Below are 15,202 nucleotides of genomic sequence, written 5' to 3'. Positions count from 1 at the left end.
TATATAGTTGCATTCTCTTAATGAATAGAGGAATTTGTTCTAATAGTGTTTGTAAATAGGATATCATGTCCGCATCTTGTACAGCAATTAACCACTAGGAAGAGAGTATGCAATGTGCTAATTATAGAAACTGTCCTACCAATGTGGTTTGAAACTGTCTCATTGCTGTTTGTTTGTCAATAAAGTTATGGAAAAAAATAAAAGTTGCTCTATCTCTAGCTGGGCGTGGTAGCACACACCTGTAATCTCAGTTCTCAGGAGACTGAGGCAGGAGGATCGCTGTGAGGGCAAGGTCAGCCTGGGCTACATAGCTAGACTGTCTCAAAATAAAATAAAATAAAATAAAATAAAAAAGAACAAAAACTACTTATTTCATTCTTCCTCCGTTACAAATGGCTCTCGAGGGGATGCCGCGCCCTCCGTTCCTGGGGTTGTCTGCACCTGAGTCTGCTCAGCGGCGAGACCTCGGTTGAATGCAATGAACGCCCAGAGCCGGCCGTGCAAACCCCTTGCACGGGGTGGAGGGGGGACGCCGGGCGGGCCGCAGGGTGACGAGCGCTCGTCGCTGCACTTTCTCTGCCTTCCCGCTACATCACACGCCTATTATAATAAAAGGGAACTGAAACTTTAAAAACAATGCTTTTCTATTTTAATCGCTAACGTTTGGAAATAACCCAAAAGCTCGACAACAAAGGATCAGCTTGAGGACCCGGGCAGACACGGAAGAGGAAGTGATTGAAAAGTCACAGGACAGCTGGACACCGCGACTGTCGCTCCGCAGGTCTGAATGGATGGCTAGGGAAGTTTCGGTTTTGGTTTTTCTTAAACTTGTATTCCTACCCGAATGACTGGCAACAAACAGCTACGGTTATTTTGACGCACAGAAAGTCCCAGGCCTGGGGCAGGGGAGGCAAATCCTGCCCCGGCCCCTGCCGCGCCGCTCACCACCCGGAACACGCGGGGTCTGCAGCTGGGCGCGCGAGGGAGGGGGCAGAGGGGACCTCGGCAGGTGGGACGTGCAGGTGCAGCAGCGGGGGGCGGGCGGGCGTTCGCTGGGTGGGCCCCGCCAGTTGCTCCGCCTCTCAGGTTCGGGCTCGTCCCTCCCGCAGCGGGACCCCAGGACGCCGGGCGCGGGGACTGGGCGGGCTGCACCGCGCTCTGCTCGCGCACCGACCGCCAGCGCCCTGCAGCCGGCAGCCAGCATCCGCGCGGCGTGCGGCCTCCCCATTGGCCGGCGTGGAGCCGCAGGCCGGCCCTTCAGCCAATCGCGGGCGGGAGGCGGAGCCTGGTGGTCCCCGCTGCTGGCCCGGGCTGGGCTCGCGCCCGGCAGATGCTCTGAGATGCAGGAGCCGCTGCTGGGTGCCGAGGGCCGCGACTATGACACCTTCCCCGAGGAACCGCCGGCGCCAGGGCCCGGAGAGAGGCCCGGGTGAGCCCTCGGGTGGGAGCATGGGCGGGACTGCGGTGGCCTGGTCTCCGCAGAAGACCTCCGGCCGGCGCTCCGGGCCTCCTCGGACCCGGCAAGTGGCCGCTGAGACCTCCCGCAGGAGGCCCCTCCTGTCGCTGAGACAGGGACGGCCTCCGGGAGCGCGAGACCCGGCTCCGGCTGGCCAGGCCTAGCGGGGACAGCCAGCCTCAGGTCACGCTGCAAACCTGCAGCGGCGCCGCGGGAGGCGCCCTAGGGCTCCGGGAGGGGCCGCTCGGTGGTGGGGTTGGGCGGCCGGGGGCTCGGGAAAGACGGGGCCGGCGGTGAGTAGGGCCTAAGAAACCCCCGGTCCTTCTGTCCCCTCTTCCCGTCCCTCTCAGGGCCTTGCAGAGCAAAAAGGTGTTCCTGGCCACCTTCGCTGCGGTGCTGGGCAATTTCAGCTTCGGCTACGCCCTGGTCTACACGTCCCCTGTCATCCCCGCCCTGGAACACTCCTCCGACCCAGATCTGCGGCTGACCAAAACCCAGGCGTCCTGGTTCGGGGTAAGGTCCTGCTCTGGAAGGGGTGTGGCAGCAGATGGTGCACCACTAGGGACCTCGGGAAGCTCAACCTGGGCACCCCTGCAGGGCCCAGCCCGCCCCCTCCCTACTCTGGGCAGCTGGCTGGCAGGGTGACACCAGGTGATTTTGGTGGATGGAGGAAGGAAAAGCCAAGTGGGCACTCTAGGGGCCTGGGAGATAGCTCAACAGCACAACTCCTGCATGGCAAGCTCCAGGCCCTGAGTTCAATTCCCAGTAGAAAAAAAAAAAAAAAAAAAAAAAGGAAGAAGCAGGTGGGTGTTGGGGTGCCAAGGCTGTCCAGGACCCGGGCCCTGGACAGATGGGGCAGGGACATCAGGTGCCAGTGGGAGGGACACGGGCTGGGGAAGGACAGACTGGGCCTTGGGAGTCCAGAGCTCTACAGTCAACCATCTCAAGAGCCTCAATGTAGAATTACAAATTAGTAGCTAAAGTGAAAACCCCTGGGGGTTCACTGAGCCCTTAGAACGAGCCTTGACTCCCAGGACCAGCCAGGACAATGAGTCCTCTTGCCTTCCTCACAATCCACCAGGACAAACGGAGGCTCAGACAGACTAAACATTGTACCCCAGCCAGGGGTGGTGGCACACGCCTGTAATCCCAGCACTCATGAGGCTGAAGCAGGAGGATCCCTGAAAGTTCAAGGCCAGCCTGGGCTACAAAGTGAGCTCAAGGCCAGTCTGAACTGGATAGTGAGACTCTGCCAAAAAAAAAGAGCACTGTGCCCCGGACCCGTTGACATCAAGTAACAGAATCACACCCCGCCAGGGAGTCGAGCCTTCAGTCTCAAGGTCTCAAGGCCTTCCAGTCCCGGGATTATCCTGTACTGAAATAGTAGGTGCTCCAACACCTGCTGGCCAGACCCACTGCTCGTGTACCTCTGGAGCTGGGCACACTACCTTGCTGCCCACCGTGGCCTCTGGGATTGGAAGTGGGGTGCCCAGAGCCTCGCCCCTCCCTCCACAGTCCATCTTCACCCTGGGTGCTGCGGCCGGAGGCCTGAGCGCTATGCTCCTCAACGACCTGCTGGGCCGGAAGTTGAGCATCATGTTCTCTGCCTTGCCCTCTGTGGTGGGCTACGCGCTCATGGCCGGTGCCCACGGGCTCTGGATGCTGCTGCTGGGGCGGATGCTGACGGGCTTTGCTGGGGGTCTCACAGCCGCCTGCATCCCGGTAAGGAGGGGGCTCCCGCACGGCCTCGGGGTGGGTGCCAGGCCGCCACTGGGAGAAGCCCTCCCAGCCCCACCGCGTGCTCAGCTGTGCCGGGGCTGCTGAGGGGCCTCGCTCGCCCCCCACGGGAGCCAATCCTAGGGAAACGGTCTCCATGTCCCCAGCCCACCCCACCCTGGACCCTGCACACTTCCTACCCTTTTCTTGACCACAGGCACTTTGCTCAATCGCAGAAAACACTGAGCAACAGGAAGGAAGGAGGGGGAAGTGTCCTCCCCACCCCGGCCTTCCCACCTACGCGTGCCGGTCGGCTGTGCCATGCGCCCAGGGCAGCAGGCCAAGGAAGAGCAGACACCTGCTCAGCACCCTCATCTGGACGCCCGGCCTCGCCAAGTGCTGGCCTCGGGCCTCGTCACCCCCATTTTAGATCCAAGTGCTGCTGTCCCCCTCACAGTTAGGGATCCGAGGCCAGAGGGCACGCAATAAGCCCAGATCAGTAAGGACAGACCCCCATCAGCTCTCCCAGCAAGCCAGGCCCAGGAACCTGCATTCACTAGAGCCCCCAGGGCACCGCAGGGTGTGTGTCTTGCAGGTGTACGTGTCTGAGATCGCTCCCCCTGGCGTTCGGGGAGCCCTGGGGGCCACACCGCAGCTCATGGCAGTGTTTGGATCCCTGTCCCTCTACGCCCTGGGCAAGTATTCCCTGCGCCTTGCGGGCAGGCTCAGGGTATCAGGGTGTCACAGAGGCAGACGAATAGGGAGGGAATGAACACTCCCAGCACCCTTGGGGAGCCTAGGGTCAGGGGACAGCGGATAGCTTCCCAGGCTCCCAGCCACGGCCAGTTCCTCCAGACTGTCCCCTGCCCCTCTCTGGTCACCAGGCCCACTTCCTAGCTGGAAAATGACAGCATCTCCCGGGTCAGCCTCAGGTGTCTTTCCAGCAGCAGAGGGCCCGAAGAGTACATGTAGGAAAGACAGCAGAGTGGGCCCAGGCCTTGCCCGGCCTCCCCCTCCTCCCAGGGCCGCTGGCCATGTGCCAAAGGCTGCGCAGTCCCTGAAGCCCTCCCTGCTGCACACAGAGACCAAGGCCATCAGGGCGGACCCTGCAGGAGGCGGCACTGGGCTAGATCAGAACCTCCCACTCCTCCCCTGCAGGCCTCCTGCTGCCCTGGCGCTGGCTGGCCGTGGCCGGAGAGGGGCCCGTGCTCATCATGGTCCTGCTGCTCAGCTTTATGCCCAACTCCCCGCGCTTCCTGCTGTCACGGGGCCGGGAGGAGGAGGCTCTGCGCGCACTGACCTGGCTGCGCCACACCGCTGACACCCAGGCCGTGCGCTGGGAGTTCGAGCAGATCCAGAACAACGTCCAGCGACAGGTGCAGCCGGGCTGGGCTTGCCTCTCAGCTTGGTTGCTTCCTCTGGGCTAAGAGCTGAGCCGAGCAGGGTTACTTCTGCTGGCCAGCCCTGGGCAGGGGCAAAAGAGGCCTGCAGAGCGCCCTCAGTGCTGGCCTTGTGTTCCAGAACAGCCGCATGTCTCTGGCGGAAGCCCGGGACCCCCACATGTTCCGGCCCACCCTCATCGCCCTGCTGATGCGCTTCCTGCAGCAGCTGACAGGCATCACGCCCATCCTGGTCTACCTGCAGCCCATCTTCAACAGCACGGCCGTGCTGCTGGTGAGAGCCCTCCCGCGCCCCCTGGGTTCATGCGCTGACCCCAGGCCTTGGTGCCCGTGCTGAGCACTCAGACCCGAGCAGGTGTGTGGAAGCTCCCGGGGTCACCCCGTCTCTAAAGTAAACTGTACTGGATGACAGAGCAAACCAGTTTAATAGAAATGTACACCCCTTGGGACCACGGGACCACGGCCCGAGGCTCAGAGCCCCGGGGGCTGCACCTCCATAAGAAAGACTAGCCCCCTGGACCCTATGGGGCTCAGGGTGGCCACAGCAAGCAGATGGCCCTGCCCAGAGGAGTGCTGGGCACACAGGTCCTCCAAGAAGCTGCAACTATGGCTTCAGATCAGAGTGCCCCGCAGGGCTTGTGGGAGGGGTGGATGCGGAGGTGGGGACGGGAGCTGCAGGCTGGGTCTGCCAGCCACAGGGGCGGCCCACCTCCCTACAGCCCCCTGAGGATGACGCAGCCATTGTGGGGGCTGTGAGGCTCCTGTCCGTGCTGATCGCTGCCCTCACCATGGACCTGGCCGGCCGCAAGGTTCTGCTGTTTGTGTCAGGTGAGCAGCCCTGCTATGGCTTGTGTCCCCTTTGACAGTGCCACCGTGGGGGCCAGAGCAGAGTGCAGTTGGCCCAGGCCTGCCATGGGCCAGCTGCCCCAGCAAGGTGCCTGGTGCTCACGGGAGTGATGGAGTGGGCTGGGCACCACAGGGCAACAGGCCTCAAGCCCAGCTGAAGGTGCAGCCGGCGCCCGAGTGGAACACCCCCCACCCCCATGGGCCAGCCGAGGCCCAGGGGCTCAGGGGTCCTGACCCCCAAAACCACTCTGTGTCCACAGCAACCGTCATGTTTGCTGCCAACCTGACACTGGGGCTGTACGTGCAATTTGGCCCAAGGGCTCTGGCCCCCAATGGCACTGTGGGCCTGGAAAACATGCCCTTGGGGGCCACCGAGCAGCCCCCAGCCACACCCAGCAGCTACCTCACCCTGGTGCCTCTGCTGGCCACCATGTTCTTCATCATGGGTAGGTGGCCGGGCAAGCTGCGGGTGTGTTCCAGGAAGGGGCTGTCCTGGTCTGTTTGGGGGATGGCTGAGCCTCCTGTGGCGTGGTGAGACAAGGTATGCGTGTCCCCCATGGCCCCACAGGCTATGCCATGGGCTGGGGGCCCATCACCTGGCTCCTCATGTCCGAGATCCTGCCCCTGCAGGCCCGCGGTGTGGCCTCAGGGCTGTGTGTGCTGGCCAGCTGGCTTACGGCCTTTGCCCTCACCAAGTCCTTCCTGCTTGTGGTGGTGAGTGCCCATGTGCGCGGTGTGGGGCCCCCAGGTCCCATCTTGCCAGCCAGGACCCCTGCTTGATGCCAGGACCCTTCTGCCATAAGTGACGTCACCCCCATGGCAGCCCTGGAAGACTAGCATATGCCCCTCCCCTGGAAGCCAAGAGCAGTCAGGTGACACCACAGCCGAGACCCCTCAGCTATAAGAAACAGGAATGAGCTCAGGAACTGTGCTGAGGGGTCAGGCCACCTCCCAGCCCAGAAAGGCCCTGCCTCCAGCAGCCCGAGCACAGCAGAGCCTGGGCGCCCTGTGCAGCCCCACAAGGCCAGCTCTGCGAAGCCTTGCCTGGGGCACCCTGGGGGGACCAGGCTGGGCCAGGCAGGCAGACAGGCACGTGCTGGGTGCCCCTGTGCAACACGGTAGGGCGAAGTACACCCTCCATTTGGGCAGGGACGCTGTAGCCATCCCTGGGGAGAGCGGAGGGCCAACTAGAAGCAGTGGGGAAAGGGGAGGGCTCAGCAGGGCATGGTGAGATGCAGGCCCACAGGCTGGTGGGACAGGCGAGTTTCTCTGTGTGATCCTGTCCCCCACTCTACACCCCCAGAATGCCTTCGGCCTGCAGGTGCCTTTCTTCTTCTTTGCGGCCATCTGTCTGGTGAGCCTGGTGTTCACAGGCTGCTGTGTGCCGGAGACCAAGGGCCGCTCGCTGGAGCAGATCGAGTCCTACTTCCGCACAGGGAGGAGGTCCTTCCTGCGCTAGGCAGAGGCCGCTAGGACATGCACAACGCCACCCTGCAACCAGCAGCTGACAGGAGGCCCTGCTGCCCATGATGCTGCATATGCATGCTGAGACCTGCCTGGGAGGAGGTGGCATGCGTCAAAGGAGGGCACACGTGGGACCCAGGGACAAGACCCTGCTGGGCTACCTCAGGCCTGGCTCCTGGCTCACGTTCAAGGGACTATGCCCAAGAGCAAGAACAGGACCAGATGACAAGATGGCCCCACACAGGGACATGGTTCCATCACCCTGTTCTGATCCCTTGGCCACCACTGGGAACACTACAGACTTCGAAGGCCAGGGCGCAGCAGCCTGCGAGGTCAGTCTGGCTCCAATATGCAAACTGTTCATAGTATTTATCAAAATAAAGAAACTGGACCCGCACCCCCGGAGGAAGGTGTGGGTCTACTCAGAAGAGACCCCTCCCCAGCAGCCACCCGGGTCAGCTGGGCCTGCTGCCCTCCTGACAGGCCTCCATGGGCCCCAGAGAAGGGGGTGGGCCTGCCCAGCCTGGTCCTCCTGTCTGTGACCTCCAGCAAGTGACTCCTGGGAGCAGTGTGGGCTGTGCGCCCCCACCCTTCGGGGGACACAGAAGGTCGCAGGCAGCGTGAGCGGCCTTCGACAGCCCCATTTGTTGCTCAGGATGCAAACCAGCCGCCTGAGGGAGGCACAGGAAGTTGGAACCCAGACTCTGCCACAGGCTGGCCAGCCTGGGTGCCCGCCCCGGGGAGCTGCTCACCCCCACCAAGTTTCCCCTCCTGCTGCAGCCCCCAAGGTGCAGGCAGAAGGGGCCCCGGAGTCCCATGCCTGGGCCAGGAGGAGTAGGCAAAGTCCTTGCTCCTCCTGGAAGCAAGATGGGAATCTGTCTGTCTGTCTCTCTCTCTCTCTCTCACACACACACACACACACACACACACACACACACACCCCGTGAGCCCAGATGTGGCCTGAAGAAGGCAAACCCAGAGGAACCTGAGGGCCCCTGTCCCAGCAGGCCAGCCGCACTCTAACGCCCTGGCACCCAGGAGCTCAGCCCGGCGCCTAGAAGGGCATGCTGACCGGAGCCCTCTGCTGTGTCCCTGGGTGGTGCCGGCCCAGCCCCAAGTGCCCCCACCTGCTCCAGCTCCAAACACCAACAGGCCTCAGTGTCCTCCAGGAAACAGACCTGGGCACAGCCTGGGAACTGGTCTCCAGGAAGCACAAGCCAGTCCCCAAGCTCGGGGAGCTAGAGCAAGCCCAGCTGGGAGACCGGGGAACCGGGGCTCCAGGCCAGCCCCAGAGGGAGCACGTCAGACCAGCACACAGGCATGTGCCCAACAGCCACGGGCCAAGCTAGTGCACAGCTGAGGCCGAAGTCCTGGGGTAAGAGGAGACTGCCCAGAGCAGGGTTGGACAGGGCACTTCCAGCAGGGGCACTTCCTGTACACAGGCTGCCTCTGGGCAGCAGGCAGCTCTGCAGGGAGCGGCTTTCCAAGGCAGGAGGCTGCCCAGGCAGGCAAACCTGGCATGGGTCACCTCAGCCCTGCTGGTGGGGAGCAGCTACTGCCAGCACAGGGCAGGACCCCGTGGGGGTTGGAGGCATCCCCACAGGTACCTCACCTACCTCACCTCACTTGCTTAGCACCAAGCCCAAGGCGGAGTACGGTAGGGCCTGAAGGAGGTGGGCAGCTGGGCATCCAAGTGCCAGAGCACTGGGGGGACGCTCCCCACAGGACTGGCCAGCTCCCTGGCAGTGAGGACTCGGGATGCTGCTCCACCCTGTGCCCTGCGCACAGGAACAGCACAGCTCTGGCCTCCAGTGGCCCAGGAGCCGGGGCGCTCCCTCTGATGGACGGGCCTGGGGTGGGGGAGCCGCTCAGCAGGCCCCAAGTGCGCATGCGAGCTGCTCGTGGGGCATGGAGTCCACAGCACCACAGTGGCCCAGCTGTCGGCCCAGACGGGCAGCACCAGGTCAGTTGTGTCCCCCAGCACCATGGGGTCAGGACCTGGGCTGGGCTGGGCTGGGCAGGGGACACACACGGGGCCTCCTCCAGACAAGCTCCCCAGAGCCAGGTGGGGGCAGGGCGGGCAGAGGCAGCACCCGCATCACAGCTCCCCCTCCACGGTCTCTGCCAGCTTCTCCTCATCCACCTGCTGCTTCTGCTGCTGGATCCGGGCATAGGAGACAGCATCGCCCCTGGGGAGAGAGTGGAGGGTGCCCTAGAGTGGTGGGTGTCCCACAGGGCACAGCCTGGGTGCCTCCCAGTTCCTAGGATACAGCCCAGGCAGGCAGAGCCCACAGGGCCTTTCGGTTCCCTAGAGAGTAGCCACTGCTAGGGGCACAAAGGCCTGAGCACCTCTAGAGTGGCACAGGCAGCCTGGACGCTGGGCTCTGTGGGTTCTGTCACCAAACCAGGCTCTGCAGGAACAGAGTGACTGGCTGAGGTGCCCAGGGCACATCCAGGATGCAGGATGGGGTCACCCAGACAGCCCCCTGACGTTTCCCACCTCCATCCCTGGAACACTGGTCGGTCGTGGACTGCCTGAGTCTCCGTGTCCATGCAGGGCCCAGAGGGGCCACTCCCCGCATGTCCCCACCATGGCCAGGACACCCACAGCCCCACCCTGTTGGGCCATGGACGCACTTTTTGCCCAGGGCAGAGAGTCCGTACAGCACCCCGGTGGCAAAGGCGACAGCATTGCCCAGCAGCGTGGTCAAAGTCAGGCTCATGACGATGGGGATCACAGCCATCCTGGGAGGAGACAGAGGTCAAGGGCACGTGTGGCCCCACAGCACCCAGGGGCTGCCCAGGTGCACCGGCTCCTCCCCAGGCAACTGGGGGGCAGGGAGAAGCCCGACTCATCTGCAGGACAGGTCCGTGGCTGGGCTGCACGAGGCCCTTGCGTGCCCTGAACATGACCCGTGTTTCGTGGTGTGGTCCACGAGGACTTCAGCTGCAACAGGCAGTCCCGCCCTCACTGCTCCCGAAGGCAGACACAGCGCCGGGAGTCTGGGGTCTGTCCCGGCCCACGAGCCCTCAGCTTCTCCAAGTGAGGTGCGTGAGCCCAGGCACGCCGGCCGACTAACACGACCCTGGCCAGCACAGGCACCAAATAAATGCTCCTTGCCCACATAGGAAAACCAGCCACGGCGGGGCCCGTGGGGCTCACAGCTGCAGGGCGCCACCTGGTGGTGAGCCCGCTTGGCCCATCCTTAAGCCGGCACCCACGCACCAGCAGGGCCGCAGCTTTCCGGGTGGTTCCTGGGCGGCTGGGTGGGACCTGTGGCCACCAGCTCCACCTGCACTCCCACTTGTCTAGGGGACATGCGTTCAGGAGATCTCAGCTGCCAGAACCACCCCAAAGTCCCATCCTCAACTTAAGAGGGGGACTTAAAATTTTCATTTTTCTTTTTTTTTTTTTGTGGAACCAGGGGTTGAACTCAGGCCCTTGCGCTTGCCAGGGAAGCGCTTAGTCCACTGAGCCATCTCCGGGGCCCTATTTTTCTTGTTTTACTTTATGATAGCATAAAAATTAATAAAGGAATAATAAAAATCACAAGGAAAGGCCAGGACCGCAGCAGAGTAACTGTTCGTCCAAGCTAAAGGCAAACCATAGGCTAGAAAAATATGGGCAGGACGTATAACAAAGGATTACGAAACATTTAATATAGAAAATACATATGACCCACCAAGCAAACACTGGAGCTCTAATCCATTGAAAAGTAAACCAAGGGCCAGCCAGATGGCTCAGCAGACTAAAGCGCCTGCTTAGGCAGAGCGCAGCAGCTGGGGTTCGATCCCCAGTGTGCCCTGCCAGCCACACACGCACGGGGCACACCAAGATGGCGACTGAGACAGCATGGTGGTGCACGCCTGTAATCCCAGCGCTTGGGAGGCTGAAAACAGGAGGATCACTAGTGTCTGATCTACGTAATGAGACCCTGTACACCCTGTACTAAAAAAAAAGTGAACCAGGGCTGGGGGCTGGGGAACATAGCTCGGCAGTCTAAGCGCCTGCCTGGCAAGTGCAAGGCCCCAAGTTTGATCCCTGGTACTGCATGCAGTGCTGGCCCCGAAATCAGGCGTGTTGGCACATGCCTGTAATCCCAGCGCTGGGGAGGCTGAGACGGGAGGATCACTACGAGTCTGAACTGTGCAGCGAGACCCTGCACCAAATAAATAAAGAAAAGTAAACCAGAAAATGTTCAAGTAGAAAAATGCAATTAGAACACATAGGAAAATAGTTCACCCCTTACATAACAAATACCAATGTAAAGCTGGTACCGACACAGGGCCATCGAGGCCGAGGGATGCCAGGAAGGCCTCTTTGGGAAGCAACTGAACACACGTATTAAAAGTCTTTTTAATGACCATCACCTTGGACCCGCTGACCCCACATCCAGAAGTACATCCTAAGGAGCTCACCAGAAATACATCAATCTGACCAGAGAAATGTTGGTCACAGCTTGATTTATACCAATTAACAAATTAAGAAAAGGACCAATAAATACTCCTATCATTAAAAATGCCAAGGGCCAGCCAGATAGCCCAGTGGACTAAAGCGCCTGCTTGGGCAGAGCACAGTGACTGAGGTTCGATCCCCGGCATGCCATGCTGGCCCTGCCCCCAGGGCGCACTGAGACGTGGTTGAGACTGGGCGTGGTGGTGCACACCTGTAATCCCAGCGTTTGGGAGGCTGAGGCAGGAGGATCACTGAGAGTTCAGGGCCAGCCTGGACTACAGAGTGAGACCCTGTCTGGGGGGGGGGGTGGATGGAGGAGGTGGAGGAGGAGGAAGAAGAATGTCAAAGCATTTGAGGGTGACATAAAAATGTTTCAGTTTTTTATGTATTTAATACAGGGTCTACAGGGTCTCAGTACACAGATTGGACTCGTAGTAATCCTCCTGTCTTTCAGCCTCACAAGTGCTGGGATTACAGGCATGCACCACCACGCCCAGTCTCAATCCCATCTCGGTGCGCCCCGGGAGCAGGGCCGGGACCGCAGGCTGGGGATCCAACCCTAGTCCTTGCGCCTGCCTAAGCAGGTGCCTGAGTCCACTGAGCTATCTGGCCAGCCCCAAAAATGTTTTTGTCATTACATTAAGTGAAAAAAAATCAGGTACAAAGCTGTTGATAATGGTTACAACTGTGAAAAACGAACCTTAGAGGTGTGTGAATTCAGACAGGCAGGGTGCTCACCACCAGGAGACAGGGCTTGGAGCAACATTTTTTTGTTTTACAAACTGACTGAATGAGTTTGGGAAATGCACACTTAAAAACCCAAAGGTGTGACGAGGCCCACTGGTGGGCACCCCAGGCTGGGATTCTTGGGGATTTGGGCACAGAGAAAACTGTTGCAGACCCAGCCCCCACAGCTGGCCTCCAGCAGCCCCCAGCATCTGTGTGAATCTACGCTTTTGGGTTTAACACCTGGTACTGGGGTTTGAGCCAGGGTCTTCACACTGAACTGTATCTCCAGCCCTTTTATCTATCTATTTATTTTTATTTTTATTTTTTTTGAGATACGAGATAGCGTCTTGCTAAACTGCTACACTGCCGGGGCTCCAACTGCACTCCTCCTGCCTCAGCCTCCCCGTGTGCTGGGGTTACAGGCTGCTCCGCCACTCCTGGCAGGAATCTATCTTAAAGATAGCTAGGTCCTACTAACATATACTGCGCTCAGCTGGCTCCCCTGCACCGGCCCTGGCCCAGGAGTGTATTAAATCTGTCTTGAACGTAGTTCAGAGCCCTGGCTCGGAGGTGAAGTGCCACATGCTGAACTTGTCAGACAGGAAGGCGAAAGCAAAGCCTATTTAGAGAGCAGTCATGATTTCCGCTCTTCAACCTGTGTGAGTCCTTCGTGTCAGGACCCAAGGCGACCTCCTGGCTTTGTGAGTCCGCCCAACACCTCCCAGCCAAGGCCCAACCCCAACCCACACAATGCTTGTCCCTCGTGCTCCTGAACGAACTCACGGGTGGCTGCAGCTACAGGCCACGTGCCTGGGAGGGCCGCAACTTCAGCAGCTGTCATCCCTCCCTCTGCCCCCGCCCCGCCAGCACCCCTCACCCGCAGTAGAAGACAGCCTTCTGCCAGGAACGCAGCCGGTCCACCTTCTCGGCCACGGTGTTTGCAAACTCCACGAACTGGCAGCAGAAGGGCGCCTCGCAGAGCAATAGGATGAAGGCGTTCATGCTGTGGGAGATGGGCAGGAGGGAGGCCTGGCCGTGACGGAGGGGCAGCCCCGCACCACCTCCCCACCCCGGTCACGCCAGGACACCTACGTCCCCTTCAGAGTGTCTGGCGGGCATCTCGGCCCTAGTGCTCCCTGCACCAAGCCCCCTTGAGGGAAGAGCCAGGGTACCTGGTCTCTTTGCCCTTCTGTGACATAGAAGACAGGCCCCCTTGCCAAACGGACAGCCACCAGGAGCACTGGGCAGGCCTGCAGGTGTCGGTGCTATAGCCATGGTCGCCAGTACTGCCACCATGGCGAAGGCCACGCACCAGGAGAGCAGGCACTAGGCAGCCAGCACCCCCAGCCACTGATGGCTGGCCCATGCCCGATGCTACGAGGATCCTAGGCTGGCCACAAGCAGGAGCGTGGGAAGCCCACATGGGAGAGAAAGGTGCCGGAAGCCCTGTGTCCCAATCCCTGTCAGAGGAGCAGATAAGCCGCTGACACTGAGGCCACCTCCTGGGGTGCTAGGCAGGGAAGAGTTACCAACCTGGAACCCAAGCCCAAGCCCTGGCCAGGCCTGTCGGTGCCCAGCTGGGAGCAGCGTGACCCTGACCGCGCTAGCAGGCGCAGGCTCGCGGTGTCCCACCTGTCTGTCCCCAGCACTGCTCGCCGGCCGGGAGGCCACACAGTCCTCCATGGTGGGTACCACGACCCCGCCTGGGCCTCCCTCAGCCAGGCCTTCCACCAGGGCCAGGGCTTCCTGAGCCTTCACCGCGAAGGCAGTAAGGGCCTGGGGCACTCTCTGCCCCACCCCCTCCAGACACCTCAACACTGTGGGTGCAGGAAGGGGTCAGGGCGGGGCGGGGCAGGGCAGGGCAGGCGCGGCACTCACAGCATCCACACGCCGGCTGCGATGTTCAGGGGGTGGATCGTGATGCAGCTGAAGAGGCCGGAGACAGCGCAGGCTGGAAGCGGGAGACGTGGCAGGCATGAGCAGAGAGATCCCAGGCACTGGACATCCTGCTTCCATCACCAGCTGTGGCAGCGGGCTGCAGCTGGGACCGGGGTCGGGCCAGCCCAGCCGCCAGCCCCCAGAGAGGCAGCAGCAGGGCCCACTCTGGGCCACCCCGTGACCTGGCTGCATCCACACCCACCCCACAGGCTGGTGAGGGGCACAGGAGGGCTGGTGTTCCACCTAGACCCGTGCCTCAGTCAGCATGTCCCGACACCTGGAGCTGGCCCCACAGAAGTCCTCTGACTTTGAGTTGGGAATAAGAGGTGCCTCTTGTGCAGATGGGGACCAGGGAAGAGCCGAATGACCGCTCCCCTCATCTTCCCGGCCAGTTCTCTCCTATCAGCGGGTTCCTGCAGCCCACATAGCCACTGCTAGGACGCCAGGGGTCTAGGACGGGCACTGACAGGGAAATTCTGTGCTGCCAAGGCGGAGCCGGGCCGCCCTTCCTTCTGCACCCCCTCACCACCCCAGCCACAGCTGCTGACGGGTCTGCCAAGAGCTGGGAGCTGGCGCCGGGCAGGAGGCAGGTCCAGGCTGTGGCCGCGTGGGCAGGGCCTTGGCCTCTGGAGGCAGCAGTTAGCGCTGGGTCATTAAACTTGCAGCAGCTCTCCTGCACCTGATCCCCCACCGGGGCTGGAATTCTGCCGTTTTCCATTTTCCTGTGTAACCCTACGCAGGCAGCAGGTGCCTGCCGTGGAGACAGGCGAGGCGAGCTGCCTGAGAGGGCCGGCCCTCGTGAGCCACTGACGTCCTGCGCAGCCCTGGCAGCGCTTGCCGTGGGCAGGGAGGCCCCGGGCGTGGGCACAGGAGCTGTGGCCGCCTCAGGGCCTGCAGGGTCAGCGTCAGCCCGCAGCCCCCGCGCCCTCTGCTCTCTGCCGTCCTCCCCGGCCAGCCCCAGGGCACCAGCAGGAGCCTGTCGGCCACGAGGCGCTGGAGTCCCCAGACCTGTCCTCCCCGTCCTCCCCGGCCAGCCCCAGGGCACCAGCAGGAGCCTGTCGGCCACGAGGCGCTGGAGTCCCCAGACCTGTCCTCCCCGCGAGGCGCTGTCCCCGGGCTCCCGCGCAGTGCCCGGACAGACCCTCAGGCCGGCCGAGGAGCGCGCCCTGCCCCCCCAAGGCGGCTGGCTCCCGGGAT

The 15,202-nt window shown here is 61.7% G+C and overlaps 2 protein-coding genes across 3 annotated transcripts in view; one reads left to right on the top strand and one right to left on the bottom strand.

The window, feature by feature from the left end:
• Window positions 1–675: 675 nt before the first annotated feature.
• Slc2a6 (solute carrier family 2 member 6) lies at window positions 676–7,760 on the top strand. 2 transcript variants are annotated; one of them, XM_023700421.1, is made up of 11 exons: window positions 676–781; window positions 1,110–1,429; window positions 1,807–1,969; window positions 2,972–3,178; window positions 3,768–3,867; window positions 4,331–4,548; window positions 4,694–4,846; window positions 5,292–5,400; window positions 5,679–5,864; window positions 5,987–6,132; window positions 6,722–7,760. In XM_023700421.1, the coding sequence occupies exons 2-11, from the start codon at window positions 1,341–1,343 to the stop codon at window positions 6,875–6,877; spliced, it is 1,527 nt and encodes a 508-aa protein (XP_023556189.1). In that variant the 5' UTR covers window positions 676–781; window positions 1,110–1,340; the 3' UTR covers window positions 6,878–7,760. The 2 variants fall into 2 exon arrangements, with proteins under 2 accessions (XP_023556189.1, XP_023556190.1); XM_023700422.1 differs by lacking the exon at window positions 676–781 and having other exon boundaries at window positions 1,074–1,429.
• Window positions 7,761–8,862: 1,102 nt separating this feature from the next.
• The window catches only part of Cacfd1 (calcium channel flower domain containing 1), a 6,803-nt gene continuing 463 nt past the window's right edge, over window positions 8,863–15,202 (bottom strand). Inside the window, exons 2-5 of the mRNA XM_004640401.2 lie at window positions 13,946–14,018; window positions 12,945–13,070; window positions 9,520–9,627; window positions 8,863–9,071 (exon numbers count right to left, since the gene is read on the bottom strand). Of these exons, the coding sequence (XP_004640458.1) occupies window positions 8,981–9,071; window positions 9,520–9,627; window positions 12,945–13,070; window positions 13,946–14,018 (398 nt within the window). The 3' untranslated portion in view covers window positions 8,863–8,980. The remainder of the gene's footprint in view (window positions 9,072–9,519; window positions 9,628–12,944; window positions 13,071–13,945; window positions 14,019–15,202) is intronic.

The sequence above is a fragment of the Octodon degus genome, unplaced genomic scaffold, assembly GCF_000260255.1.
Source record: "Octodon degus isolate 3935 unplaced genomic scaffold, OctDeg1.0 scaffold00123, whole genome shotgun sequence".
Lineage (NCBI taxonomy): Eukaryota > Metazoa > Chordata > Mammalia > Rodentia > Octodontidae > Octodon > Octodon degus.
The sequence above is the reverse complement of the archived record's forward strand: the minus strand, read 5'-3'. Positions and strand labels throughout refer to the sequence as shown.